Source organism: Lithobates pipiens, unplaced genomic scaffold, assembly GCF_037356315.1.
Source record: "Lithobates pipiens isolate NorthernLeopardFrog02 unplaced genomic scaffold, aLitPip1_a1.2 Scaffold_18, whole genome shotgun sequence".
In the NCBI taxonomy this organism is placed as follows: domain Eukaryota; kingdom Metazoa; phylum Chordata; class Amphibia; order Anura; family Ranidae; genus Lithobates; species Lithobates pipiens.
The window spans coordinates 624,010,504-624,029,942 of NW_027507758.1; the positions used below are offsets into that span (position 1 = coordinate 624,010,504).

Below are 19,439 nucleotides of genomic sequence, written 5' to 3' on the forward strand. Positions count from 1 at the left end.
CAAAGGTTAAAGTTCTTGTATACATTAAACACGTAAGTCCGCCGCGGCGAACGACGGAAAAAGGCGTTCGAACGTGCGGACCGCGAATGTCGGAAATTCGCCGCGAAACGACCGCCGGGCGAACCGTTCGGCCATCACTAAAGGGGAACCCTGTACCCATATTAAAAAAAGGAAATGCGTGTGGCCCCCAGGCCCTATATACTCAGAACAGCAGTATACAGGCGGTGCAAACAAGACAGGGACTGTGTAGGTTTGTTGTGTTAAGTTGAATCTGTTTGTAATTTTCAACTGGTACATTTTTAAAGTGTAGTCTCCTTCCGTTTGCAAGTAGGAGATGTTTGTAAGTTGGATGTTTGAAAGTAGGGGCCTGCCCTATATGCTCTGCAGTAATGGCGGAACAAGGTGTTGGTTTTGCCACAACATTGTAAGCCCTCAAAGTGACTCTTGGTGGGCACTGGAGCGCCCTGCTGTGAACGATTATATCAAGAATTGTAATTACATGCCATTGTTGAACAGTGGTAGAAAAATTGACCTTTGGTGGTTGTGGTGCTGGTGCCACAACACTATAAGTCCTCACCGTTACTCTGGGTGGGCACAGGAAGGGGCCCTCCTGTGAAATATTATATCAAGAATTGTGATTACATGTCCCTGTTAAACAGGGGCAGAAAAATTGGGCCTTAGGCACTGGTGCTGGTGCCACCACACTGCAACCTCTTCCATATACTCTAGTTTTATTGCAGGAATTAGCCCTGCTGCAAAGCATTGCATCAAAAATTGTAATTAAACGCCCCTGTTAAACAGGGGCATAAAAATTGGGCCTTAGGCACTGGTGCTGGTGCCACCACACTGCAACCTTTTCCATATACTCTTGTTTGATTGCAGGAATTAGCCCTGCTGCAAAGCATTGCATCAAAAATTGTACTTAAACGCCCCTGTTAAACAGGAGCAGAAAAATTGTGCTGATGGCATCAACCAGAACCAGAAATGTTCTTCCAACATATCAGCAGAGGAGAAAGAGGATAGACAATCAACATAACAGGACAGTCACTCAGCATCAGCATAGGCAGTCTTGAAGGGATGTGATATTTCAAAAAAAATTATTCTGTTACATCAGCTTCAGGTGCTTGGTAGCTGTGGGTGATCCAAGACTGATTCATCTTGATGAAGGTCAGTCGATCAACTGATTCGGTGGACAGGCGCACCCTGTGATCGGTAACAAAGCCACCAGCAGCACTGAAGGTGCGTTCCGAAAGAATGCTGGATGCAGGACAGGCCAGTAGCTCAATTGCATACTGTGCAAGCTCTGGCCAGTGATCCATCCTCAAGACCCAGTAAGCCAGAGGATTTTCGGTGGGAAAGGTGTCCAAGTCTGACCTTGCCCCTAGGTATTCCTGCACCATGTAAATCAGACGCTGGCGATGGGTGCTGGAACCGATCATACCTTGGGGCTGCGGACTAAAAAATTGTCTGAAAGCATCAGTCAGACGGCCACCTTCTCCACAGCTCCTTCTGACCGATGCCTCAGCAACACGTTGTCCAGGACCAGGAGTTTGTAACCTCCCAGTCTCTGGGAACGCGTTGCACAGACCTTTCTGCAAGGCCTCCCGGAGATGTCTCATCCTCTGCTCCCTCTGCGACGGCAAGATAAGGTCGGCAACCTTACCCTTGTACCGTGGATCAAGGAGAGTGGCCAGCCAGTAATGGTCCCTCTCCTTGATCCGAAGAATACGAGGATCCTTCCGCAGGCTTTGCAGGATCAGGGAGGCCATGCAGCGTAGGTTAGCTGAGGCATTCGGTCCGGAGTCCTCTGGGTCACTAAGGACAACATGATCCGCAGCTACCTCCTCCCAGCCATGTACAAGTCCACGTGTTTCTTGGGACTGTAAATCATCCCTACAAGACTGCTGCTGCTGATGCTGCTGCTGATGCTGAGTGCCGGCCTCCACCTCCATGCTGACACAATCATCCTCCTCCTCCTCCTCCTCATCCTCTTCCTGTGTGATGGGTGGCACAGCAGGAACACTGTCTGGATAAAGGGGGCCTTGAGAGGCAAGGAAGTCCTCCTCTTCCTGCCTCTGTTCTGCCTCAAGTGCCCTGTCCATTATTCCACGCAGCGTATGCTCCAAGAGGTGGACAAGAGGTACAGTGTCACTGATGCATGCACTGTCAGTGCTCACCATCCTTGTGGCCTGCTCAAACGGTGACAGGACAGTGCATGCATCCCTGATCATGCCCCACTGGCGTGGTGAGAAAAAACCGAGCTCCCCTGACCCTGTCCAGGTGCCATAGTCGCACAGGTACTCATTGATCACTCTGCTGCGTGTGCAGCCGCTGCAGCATGGCCAACGTTGAGTTCCATCTGGTGGGCATGTCACATATAAGGCGGTTCTTGGGCAGGTTCAACTCCTTTTGGAGCTCAGCCAGCCGAGCACAGGCATTAAATGATCGGCGGAAATGCACACAGACTTTCCTGGCTTGCTTCAGGTAAGCCGGGGTACCTGCCCAAGAACCGCTGCACCACCAGGTTAAGGACGTGAGCTACACAGGGCACATGGGTCAGTTGTCCCTGTCGGAGGGCGGAGAGGAGGTTGGTGCCATTGTCACAAACCACCATTCCTGGCTTAAGCTGGCGTGGCGTCAACCACCTCTCGGCCTGCCCCTGCAGAGCTGACAAAACATCCGCCCCAGTGTGGCTCCTGTCCCCCAAACAAACCAGCGCAAGCACGGCATGGCATAGTTTTGCCTGCGTACTTGCGTAGCCCCTGGAACGCCTACGAAGCACCGCTGGTTCTGAGGACAGAGCACTGGAAGAGGCCATGGAGGAAGAAGAAGAGGAGGGGGTGGAGGAGAGAGGTGTGTCACAACCAATAGTAGCATTTTGGAGGCATGGTGGCGGAACAACCTCCAACACTACTGCACCTTGTCCTGCATCCTTCCCAGCTGCCAGAAGAGTGACCCAATGGGCCGTTAAAAGACAGGTAACGTCCCTGTCCATGCCTGCTGGACCATGAGTCAGCGGTAATATGCACCTTACCGCTGACCGCCCTGTCCAGCGAGGCAAGGACATTGCCTTCCACATGCCGGTAGAGAGCCGGAATCGCCTTCCGTGAGAAAAAGTGGCGTTTGGGGACCTGCCACTGAGGAACCGCACATTGTACAAACTCACGGAAGGGGGCCGAGTCTACCAACTGAAAAGGCAGCAGTTGAAGTGCTAGCAATTTAGCCAAGCTAGCATTCAACCGCTGGGCATGTGGATGGCTGGGAGTGAACTTCTTTCGCCGGTCCAGCAGCTGGGGCAGGGACATTTGCCTGCTATAATCGGACGTGGGTGTACTGCTAGCAGAGTTCCCGGAAGCACTTGGCTGTGACACACCTAATTCTACACCTTCATTCCTCTCAGAGCAGGTTTCAGAGAGGACTGAAGGTCTAGTGGGGTTGGAGATGCCAGCTGATGAGGAGCAAGGAGAGGTCCGCTTTGTTCTTTGGTGTGGGTCTTTGAGGTATGCTTGCCAACGAGCTGCATGGCAGGTCAACATATGTCTGGTCAAGCATGTGGTGCCCAAGCGGCTGATGTTTTGGCCACGCGAGATAAGGGATAGTTTTATGGCATTTTTATTAATACATTTTTTTTTTTACTAGTATTGGCGGCGATCAGCGATTTTTATTGTGACTGTGACATTATGGCGGACACATCGGACATTTTTGACACATTTTTGGGACAATTATAAATGCAGTGATTCCTGTGTAAATGACGCTGGCAGTGGAGGGGTTAACCAGTGGGTGGCAGTGTATGGGGTTAAGTGTTCCTAGGGGTGTGTACTAACTGTGGGGGGCTGAGCTTTCATTTAGTGAACACTGATCTCTGCTCCAATCACATGGAGCAGAGATCAGCATCACTAGTTGCTAGGCAGAATGGGGAAATGCTGTTTACAAAGACATTTCTCCATTCAGCCGCCCTGTGAGACGATCGTGGGTATTCCCAAGGCGATCGAGTCCGCAGGACCCGCCGCCGGACTCACGGGGGTCCCGACCGACACGCGAGCGCGCTGCCGGCGGCGCGCTCGCGATGGCAGGGCGGCATTAAAGATTGGACGTACCTGTACGCCAATATGCCTGCCCGTGACATTCTGCCGATGTACATTGGCGTGCGCTGGTCGGGAACCGGTTAATATCCCTTTTTATTGACTTTAATATCCCTGGCAAGACATTGCTCTGCCTGGGTCCAAGAATGAAACGATGCCCCCCACCCAAAAAAAATAAAAAATCGTGCCCACCAAAAGGCCTCCACATCCATTATTTTATATTGTGATAATTAAAATTCAAATTATCAGGAAGTCAGATTTACATAAAACAGCACCTTGTTTATACGATGGGGCACTGATGGCTCACCGCAGCAGCGCAAGCTGAACCGGCAATGGCGCTGGTTTAAGGACAAGTGATCGCTCCGTCATTGGACAAGTGGTAAATCAAGTAGTAAAACGGCGCTGTCATTGGCCCTTTACCCCGATCTGTGGACACTTCCAAGAAGCGCGAGACTAGGTGGCCTCCCAGAACTAGCCGGCCATGCGGTAGCCGTCAATTGGCTATAGCATGGTCGGCAAGTGGGAGGGACTTGCCCTGAACAAACCTCCACTCCGCACCACTCCCTAATCCATGAGCCGATCTGGCTCCGCTGCACAAGCCATGCCCACCCCACGCCACTCCAACCTAATGCCGCTCGTCCCGCTTCCCCAGCAGCAATGTACACAGGAGGAGAGGAGGTAAAACAGACACTGTATGCTGGTCTGGAGAGTGTACCATGCCGGCGGTGTATTTTAATGCTGGTTGCCTGTTGTACCCACCCGGCCGGTGACCGCAACACTAAAGCCCTATACACACTATCAGATTTTCTGCTGATTTACTCCTTCAGATTACCAAAACCATATGTAGCACTAACCCCCGAAGGAGCTGTTGGTTTGATTGGGCTTACCGTTTCCTTCTTCACCTCGATTTGCGTCTAGGGGTTTCCCGTGGTAGATGGCCCAGAAACTTTAGAGACTGATGACAGATCCGCTTAAATCGGAGGCCCACCCTAAAGTGGACCTCCGCTCATTGGAATCCTCCCCCCCTCCGGCGCCACAATTGGCACCTTTCAGGGGGGAGGGGGGTGCAGGTACCTGTACAGTACAGGTATCTGCACCCACTTCCGGGATAGCTCTCTGCGGAAAGGGCGTAGATGCCCGCCCCTTTCCGAAAGTCCCCCGCTGCCTGCTGGGAAACACACAGATCCCAGAGGCAGCGGGTCCATCCTTATTGCGCAGCGCGACTCGCGCATGCGCAGTAGGGAACCGGGAAATGAAGCCGAAAGGCTCCACTTCCTGATTACCATACCCAAGATGGCGGCGGCAGCACCCGAGAGACGATCGAGAGATCGGCTTCGGGTGCCGACATCGCGGGCGCGCTGGGCAGGTAAGTGTCCTTATTTTAAAAGTCAGCAGCTGCAGTATTTGTAGCTGCCGGCTTTAAAAAAAAAACAAAAAACGGCGGACTCCCTCTTTAAAGGGATTTTTATTTGCAAAAAACGTAGTTAACGAACAGTCTCTTAGTATAGGATCAGAGGGTAAAGCCCCATACACACTATCAGATTGTCTGCTGATTTTTGTCATCAGATTTACCAAAACCATGTAGTAGAAGGGCCTGCCTGATTACATACAATTTGAAACTCCTAATGTTTGACCTCATATTATATGGTTTTGGTAATTCTGAAGGAAAAACTCAGCAGAAAATCTGATAGTGTGTATGGGGCTTTAGGAGGAAAGTTCAGGTACTCTTAGTGTCAAACCAATAATGAAGGACTTGCTTACTTTGACTAAATCCAGAGAATAGCCATTCACAGCTGGATGTTCACTCAAGTTGATTAGTCCCTCTCTCACAAGGCCTAGCAACCAACAAGGTGCCTAAATCAGGAACAAGTCTCTGCCACAGATGTTGTTGTAGAACATGTAGGAAACTAGAACTTGTAGAACACTCGTGTGATACTTGGATCTTTCAGCCGGTTTGGTGATACCCATGAGATTGGATTCACTTAGGTCCTTCAGCCTCACCAGGCTCTTGCTCAGAAGCCAAGCCGTGCATGGCCTTCTTCTGAAGAGTCCTCCCCTGGATAGCTACGAAGTTGCTGGGCCTCTCCACAACCGGAGACAGCACCGGACCACCTCGGAATCCTTTCTTTAGTTTCCTTGCCTCGGGCTAGCCAGCCCCGAGACATAAAGTCAGGTGGATCTGCACCCCCAAGCCATAGCCTTCCTGGGGGCTGGTCAGGAGGCTCAGGACCATTGAGTCAGAACATCCTTTTGGACCGGAACCCCAAACCACGTGACATCCGCATCTTAAGTACCCTCTCCCAGAAAGCACAGCAAGAGTGACACTCCCACTGGGCGGGCTTCGAGAGAAAGTAACCTTAAAGCACCCAACCAGACTGTGGTTCCATGCCACTGCCAGAAGACACAGTGCCCCTTGTGGCCAGGCTGAACACCCTATAGTCCAATCAGACTGATGTTGAGGTCAAAATCTGGAATAATTATACCCAAACCAAACTGCAGTTCAGGTGTAACATTAAATTTCAAAAACATAGTGCATGCTCTTCAGGAGCCGGTGCTACATATATAATATGAGGTCAAACCTTTTGGAGTTTCAGTTTGTATGCAATCAGGCAGGCCCTTGCACTACATGGTTTTGGTAAATCTAAAGACAAAAATCAGCAGAAAATCTGATAGTGTGTATGGGGCTGTACTGTACACAGCACAAGACATTTCTAGGGGCTGCAATACCTCTGAGCTCCACAAGGTGGTGATCTCACTTATATTCAGGAAGACGGAAAGTCTTTATTGAACACACACAGGAAGTGATGTCATGTACAGACAGGAAGTTCCGGGTGAGAGGTGAGTCGGGAGGAAGTAGAGTGGAGACATTGCTGGAAGTGGCAGTAGAGGAGGTAATAAGATCTTATTTTCTATTTACACCCAGTAACCCCCCCCCCCCCCCCCCCCCCCCCCCCGTCATGTCCGTCCTCTTCCTCCATAGTCACTGTGATGTCTTTTATCTCCAGCAGATGATGATACACACACATATATAGTATGGAGACCTAAATTAACCCCTTCCGGGGCAGAACATTTCCCCCACTTACGGAGACGTTTCCCTTTCTCACCTTAGCCGTCTCTTGTAACAATTGATGAGATTCAGATTTGGGTTGTACTGAAATGAATACTTCCACACCTTCCTCTGAAGTAGGGTTGCCACCTGTCTAGGATTCACCCGGACAGTTCGGATTTGGAATCATGCGTCCGGGTTTCATACAGCCTGAAACCCGGACACATTATTCAGACTGGACTATGGCTTCCCAGAAGGGTTGTTGGCTCACGTTGTCTAAGCTGAGAGTGTCCGTTACACTCTCTTTCATGCTGTCCAAAGCCAACACTAACAATCCCCCCCCCAATACACATTGACGGGAGAGGAGAGAGGGCTCGATCTGCACCTCTTCCTCCCGCCTCTACTCCTCTGTGTCTGCCCACACTCCAATCCCCGGGACTGCCTCAGAAAAGGAAAGCGCGGGCTGGAAATTTGAAGCCCAGCCTCAGATATATCTGGATGAGAGGTGCTGACTGCCAAGGAGTGAGTGAGCTCACCATCCATTAGGGTTGTCCCGATACCGATACTAGTATCGGGATGATACCGAGCATTTGCGCAAGTACTTGTACTCGCGCAAATGCTCCCAATGCCAGATCCAATACTTGGGAGAGATGAATAAAGCGACCCGGCGCAATCGGAAGTCAGCGGACGGAACAATGGAAGTGACGCCCCATGTTGACGTCGGTGGTTGGACATCCCGACGTCCATCCTGGTACACCCTGCACTAGGCTGCAGCAGACATCTCATTGCGCCCAGCCCATGTAGTTCGGGCTGGGTGTAACAAGATGGCAGCTGCCGCTTTTAATGCGGCCGAGTGCAAGGAGTACCAAGATGGGCGTCGCAGGCAGCCTTTCCTCATGGCATGACAGTGCCTGGCCTGCCCATCTGTGCCCATAAATGCCACCTATCAGTGCCCAATGCACATAAGTGCAGCCTATCAGTGCCAGCCACCTGTCAGTGCCACCTGTCAATGCCATCTATCAGTGCCAGCCACCTGTCAGTGCCACCTGTCAATGCCATCTATCAGTGCCAGCCACCTGTCAGTGCCACCTGTCAATGCCATCTATCAGTGCCACCTAATCCTATCAGTGCTGCATATCGGTGCCACCTAATCTATATTGTGCTTTGAAAACCGTCGCATAACATTCAAAAAAAGTATTGGTAATCGGTATCAGCGAGTACTTGGGGGGAAAAAGTCATATCGGGACAACCCTACTATCCTTCCCTGTCTGTGACTGAGGTCTCCCCCCATTCTCTCTCCTGTCTCTGAGTGAGTGCACCAAGGAAAATCCGGGTTTTCAGAGCACCCCTTACATCAGAGTTCCCCTTTACCCCAGAGGCCGCAATGTTCCCCCTTACATCAGAGTTCTCTGTGTTCCCCCTTACATCAGGGTTCCCAGAGCATCCCTTATGTTAGAGTCCCCAGAGTTCTCCAGCGTAAGGGAACGCTGCGTGTTTAGATGTCAAAGGGGAACTCTGTGGGTTTAGATGTCAAAGGGGAACTCTGTGGACTCTGATGTAAAGGGGGGGCTATTATTATTACTTCATATGATTAGAAATGTTATTTCTTAGCAAAATATATGTATATAAAAAAAAAAAATTGCTGTGCTTTGCATAAAGTGTTGGGTTTTGACTTGAAGAAAAGATGGCAACCCTACTCTGAAGATGCCAACCCACCTGACTACCTCCTCCTTGTACCCCTGGCTCTACCGCCCCTCCTGCAGGCCCGGGACTGCCGTGGCTGATCGTATGGGGGGGCTATTGGTCATGCATCGTCCCAAACAGTGGAGTGAGAGCAATAATTCTGGTATCGTTATTACAGCTCGACTCCAAACTGATGAACTGGAAGAGCCTTTAAAGCAGGGGGATCTCAAACTGGCGGCCCTTCTGCAGTCGCGAAAACTACAAGTCCCATGAGGCATTGCAAGGCTGACGGTTACAAGCACGACTCCCGCAGGCGGAGGCATGATGGGGCTTGTAGTTTTCGCAACAGCTGGAGAGCCGCCAGTTTTAACCACTGGGCACTTAAACCAGGGGTTGACAAATTTGCTTGGAATCTAGGAGCCAGCTAAAAAAGTTAGGAGCCAGGTCCGTGACGGCGATCTGGACCTGTCCCTGGCCTGACATGGAGGCGAGTGAGGGGAAGATAGCCCCCACCTGTCTCCAAGTCATTGCCCATAGCTCTTAGAGGGACATTTTTAAATTGCATTTTAGTGTAAATATGAGATGTGAGGTCTCTCTGACCCCAGATCTCATATATAAGAGGACCTGTCATGCTTTTTTCTATTACAAGGGATTTTTACATTCCTTGTAATAGGAATAAAAGTGACACACATTTTTTTTTTTTTTTTAAAAGAACAGTGAAAAAAATTAAAATAAAAGTTAAAATAAGAAAAAAAATGTTTTAAATGCGCCCTGTCTTGCCAAGCTTGCGTGCAGAAGCGAACGCATATATGAAAGCGGTGTTCAAACCACACATGTGAGGTATCGCTGCGATCGGTAGAGTAAGAGCAATAATTCTAGCCCCAGACCTCCTCTGTAACTCAAAACGTGCAACCTATAGAATTTTTTAAACGTCGCCTATGGAGATTTTAAAGGGTAAAAGTTTGTCGCCATTCCATGAGCGGGCGCAATTTTGAAGCGTGACATGTTGGGTATCGATTTACTCGGCGTAACATTATCTTTCACAATATAAAAAAAAAAAAATTAGGCTAACTTTACTGTTGTCTTTTTTTTTATTAAATAAAAATTTTTTCCCCAAAAAAAGTGAACTTGTAAGTCCGCTGTGCAAATACGGTGTGACAGACAGTATTGCAACGACCACCATTTTACTCTCTAGGGTGTTAGAATAAATAATAAAATATATATATATATATATATATATATATATATATATATATATATATATATATATATATATATATATATATATATATATATATATATATATATATTTTTTTTTTTTTTTGTTTGTTTTGTTTAGGGGTTCTAAGTAAAGGGATGGAGAAAGACTGGCAGGAAATCAATTAGCATTGTTGGTTGTAATTCAAACGGCCACCACAAGAGGGCGCCAGATTCCAGAAGGAACCATAGGATCACAGAAGGCCTCAAAGCCGGGGGCTCAATTACCGGCCGCCTGCGGCACGGCCCAACGCGATCGCGCGGCCCGACGCGATCGCGCGGGGGGGTCCACGGAGACGGGATACCCCCAGCTATGCTGCCCCAGGCGCAAGGTCGCTGATTCTAGTCGCCAATGCGACCTGGCGACCGGGTTTTGTCGAGCACTGACTTAAACGCCCTTCCTAACCAGACCAATTTTCAGCTTTCAGCGCTCTCACAGTTTGAATGACAATTACTCAGTCATGCAACACTCTACCCAAATGAAATTTTTGTCCTTTATTTCACACAAATAGAGCTTTCTTTTGGTGGTATTTAATCACTGCTGAGTTTTTTTTATCTTTTGCGCTATTAATCAAAAAAGAAAATTCAGTAAAAAATAAATTTAAAAATTCTTTGTTTCTTTTAAAATGTATGGCAGAGTATTGGGCAGAGTGTTGCAGAGTATGGGCACTGAGCAGCGATGTGGGCACTTCACATCCAGCCCACAGCGCTGCTGCCATCTCTCCGCCGATCGGTACAGAGAGGGGAGGGAGGAACCGGCGTCATTTGACGGAGCGATCATGTGGTAAACGGCCGCGATCATCAGCCGTTTACCGTGATCCGTGATGTGCCGTGTCCTCTGTACCCAGCGGTCACAGATGTTCCCGGGTGCGTGCCCCAGGGGGCACGCGAGAGCAAGATTCCATGGGTTTATTCTGGGAGGGCGTCCATGGACACCCTCCCAGAATATGCCGACCGCACTGTAGCCGTCTTTCGAGCTATGTCACCATTTCATGGGGGGGACACAAAATTGACATAATTGTGTGTGTGTGTGTGTAGGGGGGTTCCTTACACCAAAACAAGGGATACGTGGTTGTTTAGATGTAGGGAACCAGGAAAAACACTTCGGCTGGGACCCCCCTCCTCTAGCCCCCTGCACCTCTGCAGTGGATTGTCCCCCCTCGTGTCCAGGGAAGGGCTATGAGCTCTGCATTGGCTTTGATGTAGGGCTGAAACAACTAATCGATTAATCGATTATGAAATTAATCGATTACTATTTTCATAATTGATTAATCGGCCAGTAACAAAATGGTGTTAAAGTTAATGAGTCTGATGACATTTACCAGATTGACCCTTTAAAAGTATATATCTCCTCTAATAGTATATACACTATATACACTCTAATAGTATAAACACTATATCTCTCCTCTAATGGTATATACAGTATATCTCTCCTCTAATGGTATATACAGTATATCTCTTTTAATGGTATATACAGTATATCTCTCCTAATAGTTTATACAGTATATCTCCTCTAATCGTTTATACAGTATATCTCCTCTAATAGTATATGCAGTATATCTCTCCTGTAATAGTATATACAGTATCTCTCCTCTAATAGTATATACAGTATATAGCCTATAATAGTATATACAGTATATCTCTTCTAATATTATATACAGTATCTCTCTCCTCTAATAGTATATACAGTATCTCTCTCCTCGAATAGTATATACCCTCTAATAGTATATACAATATATCTCTAATAGTATATACAGTATATATCCCCTCTAATATATACAGTATATCTCTTCTGTCTGTTATTCTCAGAGTGGATTAGATATTTAGCTTCCTAACCATATAGTTATTTATATTTACCACTGCATATAGAGATATTTAAGAATAAATGGCCTTTTTTTAAAAACTTTTTCATATTAACTAAATTATACACCACACTTTATTTTAAGGTTATTAACCGATTAATCTAAACAATAATCGGTCAACTAATCGATTCTGAAAATAATCGTTAGTTGCAGCCCTACTTTGATGACATCAGAGCAACTACGACCCCCCCACCAGAACATTTCAAACATGAAGCTATGTGGACCAGCCTTACAACCCAGAGGAGCCTATGGGCGTACAGGGTCACTGACGTAAAAGTGCTTTTCCTGGTTCCCTACACCTAAATAACCATTTAAATGGGGCTTTTTTTTTTTGTATTTGCCCAGTTTGTACAAAAGGAGTCTACATGCAGAAGATATGCCGGACAAACGTTTCTGCAAATGGTATTTATAAATGGACTCCTAAATAACCCAATCTATATGTGCCAATCCCCACTGAGGACAGCCCACTTTATATCCCCATTCTAATATTAAACAACCAGTATAGTCCAGAGCAGCCTTTTTCAACCAGGGTGCCTTGACGTTTCTTCAGGGGTGCCCTGGCAAAATGGCAAAAAAAAAAAAATTGATCAGAATTGTATATTATTATTATTATACACGATTTATATAGCGCCAACAGTTTACGCAGCGCTTTACAATGTATAGGAGGGGACAACACAATTACAGTACAATACAAAAGGTACAGGAGGGCCTGGCTCATAGAGCTTGCATTCTAAAGGGAGGGGGGTGGTGGTACAAAAGGTAATGGCTGCAGAGAATGATTTGTACAAGCCAGCAGATGGATCAAGCCTAATATCGCGTACACACGATCGGTTTTCCCGTCGGAATAAACTCTGAAGGTTTTTCCGACGGAGTTCCGCTGAAACTGCCGTGCGTACACGCGATCACACCAAAGAAAAAAAAGACCGATAAGGCACACACACGATCGGAATATACGATGAAAAGCGTCCGTCTGACTTTTTCTGTCGGACGTTCCGCTCGTGTGTACGCGGCATAACTTTTAGTTCCACAAAGCCACGGGTTTTCATTACGCACCATTATGACTTTCTAGACACTGGCATCCTAACAACCAATAGCATCATAAGTTTGTAAGGAGGATGTCTGTCATCTCCAGCATGCTTGTTTGATCTTCCTCTGCCTCTCTCCCTCAGCACTAGCATTACATCAGCTGACTGATGGAGAGAAATTGAGGGAGAAGAGAAACGTTGGAATACTAGTCAGTACCAGCGTGCAAAAGTGTATTTGCTTTGGAAGAAAAAATCACCTTGAACATTGGGTGTCCTACGTGTGGTTGTTTCTGCATTTCATAAAGCTATTCAAATGTGTTTTTTTTTTTTTTTTTTTTTTTAGTATGGGGTGCCTCGATGATGTCCATAATTTTACAGAGTGACTTAACTGAAAAAAGGTTGAGAAACACTGGTCCAGATAATTCTCTATCTATGTACAGCTTAACCTGCATAGATCACATGACCACATCAATGAGGATGGAGGAGGACCGGAGTCACATGACTGAGAAGATACTAAAACTCACCCTGGAGATCATCTACCTGCTGACCGGAGAGGTGAGGAGGATTCTGGGAGGTCACATGACATCACTCTTATCTCTATTAATAAAACACAGACCTGACTGGATAGGTAAGGAGGATTCTGGGAGGTCACACAACATCACTCTTATCTCTATTAATAAAACACAGACCTGACCGGAGAGGTGAGGAGGATTCTGGGTGGTCACATGACATCGCTCTCATCTCTACTAATAAAATACAGACCTGACCGGAGAGGTGAGGAGGGTTCTGGGAGAAAACCAAAAATAATCTTCAGCGCTTTGGTGTATAGTCTCTAATACGTGGTGCGACCAACTCTTTACATTCAAGCAATGCCTATAGTCTTGCAGCCTCAGAATAATGGGTATTCTTGTAACTGAAAAAAAGAAAAGGAGAGCGCACCAACCTTGTGCATTACCAATGACAAATTTTTATCTAAAGCATAAAAACAATGTTTATACTTACAAAAAAACAAACAAGAATCAATATCCTAAATGGCTGACGCGTTTCAAGGGCATACCCCCTTCCTCAGAGCTGTCTGTCTAGGCTCTGGGGAAGGGGATACGCCCTTGAAATGCGTCAGATATTTAGGATGTCGTCTGATCCTCATAACATCAGGTCCAGTTTGCCCGTGTTCAGAGACGCTGTTATACTATTTGACAAACCTTAACTTCTTGTTTGTTTGTGAGTATAAATATTGTTAAATAAAAATTTGTCATTGGTAATGCACAAGGTCGGTGCGCCCTCCTTTTTTTTTTTTGTTGAGGATTCTGGGAGGTCACATGACATCACTCTTATCTCTATTAATAAAACACAGACCTGACCGGAGAGGTGAGGAGGATTCTGGGAGGTCACATGACGTCACTCTTATCTCTATTAATAAAACACAGACCTGACCGGAGAGGTGAGGAGGATTCTGGGATTCTAACATGATATTCCTATTGGTTTCCCAATACAGAGATTTCCTCTTCAGAAGTCTGGAGATCATATGACCATCACAGTGCCCCCATGTGACTCCCTAAAACCTGAGAGACAAAAAATGCAGAAGATTCTAGAAGTCACCAAGAAGATGATGGAGCTGCTGACAGGAGAGGTGAGCGGTGCTGGGAATTCTGGGACATTATCCAGTAACAGACAAGGGATGTGTCTGGATGGTGACTGTATCATTGTGTGTGTCAGGTTCCTATAAGGTGTCAGGATGTCACTGTCTATTTCTCCATGGAGGAGTGGGAGTATTTAGAAGGACACAAGGATCTCTACAAGGACGTCATGATGGACAATCAGCCGCCCCTCACATCACCGGGTAAGAGGAGACTTTATTGTAAAGGAGAGAGCAGTACGGAGGCTCCACCTAGATCCCCCATCATCTGATAAACACATAGAAACAATGTATTCAGTCAGTGTGTGTGTTTCCTACAGATGGATCCAGTAATGGGAATCCACCAGAGAGATGTCCCCGTCCTCTGTATTCCCGGGATTCCACACAGGAAGGTCACACCATCCCCCACCATCATCAGGTAGATGAGGAACAATCACTGATAGTATCATTAGGATCTGTACATTATCTACATTGTTACCATTGATGTCTTTTTTATTCTATATTCAGAGTGGAAACCTGAGAGATTCTAAAGTTGAGGTTAAAGAAGAGAAAGACGAGAAGGATGATGAGGATGGAGGGATGGAGAAATCTGTAATATTAACAGGACACAAAGATCCATACCAGGACACCATGGTGGAGTCACCCATCTCTAGAAACCCACCAGAGAGATGTCCCCGTCCTCTGAATTCCACACAGGAAGATCACACCATCCCTCACTGTTACAAGGTTAGTGGGATGGAGCATCTAGAACATGCACCTGTAGAGGCAACGGGTATATTTCTTTTATACAATATCACAAGATTAACTATTTTTTATATTTTTTGGTTTAGTTTGAAGATCTGATGGATATAAAAGTTGAAATAAAAGAAGAAGAGGAGACATATGTGAGGGATGATCAGCGGTCTATGGAGGAGGATGGAATAACGGGGACATTTATAGAGGAGGACACTCCTACAGAGATCAGTACAGGTGGGTGATTAACACTAAATACATTCCTCCACCCATACTGCCCACTGATTGGTCCAGAGTAGGGCAAGGACTGAGTTATATCAGCCTGTAATCCCCTGGTCACTTTCCTGAGCTGTGTTCCCCGTCCTGTATTCCTGTATTTCTCTCGGATAATCTTCCTTCTCTGTGCTGCAGACACAATTTATGCATCTAGACTGGATTTATGGAGATTCTGAGGTTCAGCTAGCTGTAAAATTTTGATTTTCACCATATATATATATATTGCTAAATCTAGGCACCTGGGACATGTGTCTTGGGTCTTCTGCTCCATACCCAGGTCTAGTAAGATATCTGACAGAACAATTCTCCTGGGGTTACTTCAATGTTTTCTGGCTGTGCCGGGTGGAGGGATATGTCTGTGTAAGCTCTTTGAGGGTAGGGACTGACGTGAATGTACAATGTATATGTAAAGCACTGCGTAAATTGACGGCGCTATACAAAACCTTAAATAAAATAAATGGTCTCAGACCCAAGTCACTGAGTGCAGTCTCAGGAGATGGGAGGCAGCGGTGTGGGATCTCTGCAACTTGTCTCCAGTGATCATTCAGACCGGAGATTTTGAGTGCTGATCCGATCGGGTGTCCATCTTTAAACAAGCTTATCCATCTGTACCTTGATGTGAGTATTCACTTGACTGTTTGCCATTAAACTACTTGTGAATGGCCACACATCTTTCTAAACTCTCTACAACTGAATAGTTTCCTCCCTATGCTAGAGTCACTATTAAGGTAGATGTCTGTTGTCGGAGAGGGACCTGTGACAGTGGGGCATGGCCATAGTCTGTGGAGCAAATTGGGGTTGTCCTCCTCACAGAGGGGGGCATAAACATTTGTGATGTTGTTGAGGTAAAGACAGGAATGGAATGTAGGCCGGGTGCAGTATTTTTAAATTGTTGTTCACGCCAAAATTCCTTAACAACCAGGGCACTGGTGGTGTTGAAGCCGTCTAGAATACGGTCCAGGGCCTCCAGGGAATTGAGGTCTTTGTTCCAGGATGCAGCAGATGTAGCTTGGGTTGGTTTGCTTGAGGAGTGTATTTAGAGGTTTGTAGATGTCTGCACGTCACTATGCTCTGAGTCTCACCTGGTGAGGTGGTGAGCTGTATCGTGTTAAGGGCTTGTTACATCTTTGATCTAGTAAGTGTTTCTGTATAGCGGAGTGAATCAATAAATATATCCATACAGACCACACCATGTTTGCCTTTTTTGCTTTACAATATTGATCAAAAAGAGAGGAGACTGTAAAGGACATTTGTAAGTTCTGTATATAATTGTATTCTATTTTGTATGTATTGCACACGGCACTAATAAGGTTTTCATTACATGTTTGCATTCTTTCGAGTCCTGATTAGAATTAGTCTGCCTATGTTACGCCCCTTGTTACCATAAAAGTACAATTGTAATATTAAAGTGATACCTATGTAATCGTGTATAAAAACCTTCAATTGCGTCATAATAAAGCAGAACAATTACGTGGAAAGATACGGAGAGTATCTCTTGTGTCTGTTCCCTACTGCAGTAGTTCTTATTAATTTGGAACCACTAATCAATATGAGGATAGGCGTTGCCTATCTATAAAATGTCCATGTCAGTATTATCCGATGAGAGTTGTAAGCATCAGATTATTCACTGCATACAACGTGAGATAAGGATTGGAGCCATTTGTTTTTCGGTGATGCACCAGCCTGCTGCTTCCTGTTTCCATGTGGAGTGAGGAACGGGAGAGATCCATTGATCCATTCAATGAAAGGATAAGAAGTGGAGCTGTTTGATCTGGATGGGAGGAGATATTGGCTTTTTTTTTATCTTTTACACGGAGGTGAGCAGGCAATTTATCCAATAAAGGATTGACACATTGTTTTTCTTACACTGGTTACGGGGTACACTGTTGAACTTTTTCACAGAGGAATTTGTTAACAGAGACTTTTATTAATATATTTTATTTGCTTTGATTCAATGTTGATCTTTGCTGCTCTACACTGATTTATATATTTTTTTTATTTCTTTTTCATGTCTAGTAATCTTTTTATTTCTATTTTAGTAGATGGACGGGAGATGAGGAAAACCTCAGAGGATTGTCTCACTTTGTCTCCAGACTGTAAAGTAGAAGATGAGGACATCACACAGTATAGTCCAGGAGAAAACCCGACTACCTCAAATGTCCATCCGGCACCACACAGTGTAGATGGACCATCGTATTCCTCTTATCCTGAGGAACCTCAGACTGTGAGGGACGGGGCCGTCCTTCCAACAGAGAAGAGGTTTTCCTGTTCTGAGTGTGGGAAATTTTTTTCACAGAAGTCCAATCTTAACAGACATCAGATGTCTCACTCAGGTGAGAAGCCATATCCTTGCCCTGAGTGCGGAAAATGTTTTTCAAAGAAGTCCTATCTTTCCATACATGAGAAATTGCACACGGGAGAGAAGCCGTATTCCTGTACTGAGTGTGGTAAATGTTTTTCACAGAAGTCGAATCTTTACAGACACGAGAGTATGCACACGGGTGAAAAGCCACATTCCTGTACTGAGTGTGGGAAATGTTTTTCAAAGAAGTCCTATCTTTCCATACATCAGAGGTGGCATACAGGGGAGAAGCTATATTCCTGTTCGGAGTGTGGGAAATGTTATGTACAAAAATCAGATCTTGTCAGACATCAGAGGTCTCACACAGGGGAGAAGCCGTATTCCTGTCCTGTGTGTGGGAAATGTTTTTCAGGGAAGTCTGATCTTTGCAGACATCAAAGATTGCACACCGGGGAGAAGTCATATCCCTGTCCTGAGTGCGGAAAGTGTTTTTCACGGAAGTCCAATCTTTCCACACATCGAAGATTGCATACAGGAGACAAGCCTTATTCCTGTTCTGAGTGCGGGAAATGTTTTTCACAGAAGTCCATTCTGTACAGACATCAGAAATTGCACACTGGGAGTGAGAGAATTGTTCCTCACTGAAGTCCTGTCTTTCTGTACATCAGGGATCCCACACAACCCTCGAGGTATATTAGTGCCTTGAGTTCTGAAAATGTCTTCTTATGTGAATGTTTCTGGACATCACTAGGGATGGGTGAACGGTTCAGCCCGAGCATAAGTTTGGGCCGAACTTTGGTTTGTCCGGACGTTCAGTGAACAACGAGCATTATGCGTTGTTAGCGACAAATTTGAAAGTCGCGGAACACCGTTAAAGTCTATGGGACACGAACATGAAAAACCAAAAGTGCTAATTTTAAAGGCTTATACGCAAGTTATTGTCATAAAAAGTGTTTTGGGGACCCGGGTCCTGCCCCAGGGGACAAAAAAAAGGTTTAAAGACAGCTGTTTTTTCAGGAGCAGTGATTTTATTAATGCCTAACGTAAAACAATAAAAATATTCCTTTAAATATCGTGCCTGTGGGGTGTCTATAGTATTCCTGTAAAGTTGCACAGTTTTCCCATGTTTAGAACAATACCACAGCAAAATTACATTTCTAAAGGAAAAAAAGTAATTTAAAACTGATCGCGGCTGTAATGAATTGTCGGATCCCTTCAATTTAGATAAAACTCATTGAAAAAAAGTGCATGGGTTCCCCCCCCCCCCAGTCCATTAGCAGGCCCTTTGGGTCTAGTATGACTATTAAGGGGAACCCCAAACCAAAAATGTAAAAAAAAAATGGCGTAGGGTCCCCCCCAAAATCCATACCAGACCCTTATCCGAGCACGCAACCTGGCAGGCCGCAGGAAGAGGGGGAGGACGAGAGAGCACCCCCCTCCTGAAACGTACCAGGCCCTCAACATTTGGAGGGTGCTTTGGAGTTATGCCCAAAGCACCTTGTCCCCATGTTGATGGGGACAAGGGCCTCATCCCCACA

General features: G+C 46.1%; 2 protein-coding genes across 2 annotated transcripts in view; both read left to right on the plus strand.

Moving 5' to 3' along the window:
- Positions 1 to 19,439, plus strand: part of LOC143986866 (uncharacterized) — a 273,378-nt gene that overhangs the window by 77,458 nt on the left and 176,481 nt on the right.
- LOC143989455 (uncharacterized) lies at positions 6,891 to 19,043 on the plus strand. The gene is made up of 8 exons (XM_077489584.1): positions 6,891 to 6,973; positions 13,299 to 13,510; positions 14,451 to 14,585; positions 14,672 to 14,795; positions 14,912 to 15,009; positions 15,099 to 15,317; positions 15,422 to 15,560; positions 17,639 to 19,043. The coding sequence occupies exons 2-8, from the start codon at positions 13,313 to 13,315 to the stop codon at positions 18,544 to 18,546; spliced, it is 1,821 nt and encodes a 606-aa protein (XP_077345710.1). The 5' UTR covers positions 6,891 to 6,973; positions 13,299 to 13,312; the 3' UTR covers positions 18,547 to 19,043.

Coding starts and splice junctions, on each gene's coding strand:
- LOC143989455 (XM_077489584.1), top strand. CDS start 13,313: ATGATGTCCATAATTTTACAGAGTGACTTAACTGAAAAAAGGTTGAGA. Junction 13,511..14,450: donor TCTACCTGCTGACCGGAGAG/GTGAGGAGGATT, acceptor TTCCCAATACAG/AGATTTCCTCTTCAGAAGTC. Junction 15,010..15,098: donor CCATCCCCCACCATCATCAG/GTAGATGAGGAA, acceptor TTCTATATTCAG/AGTGGAAACCTGAGAGATTC.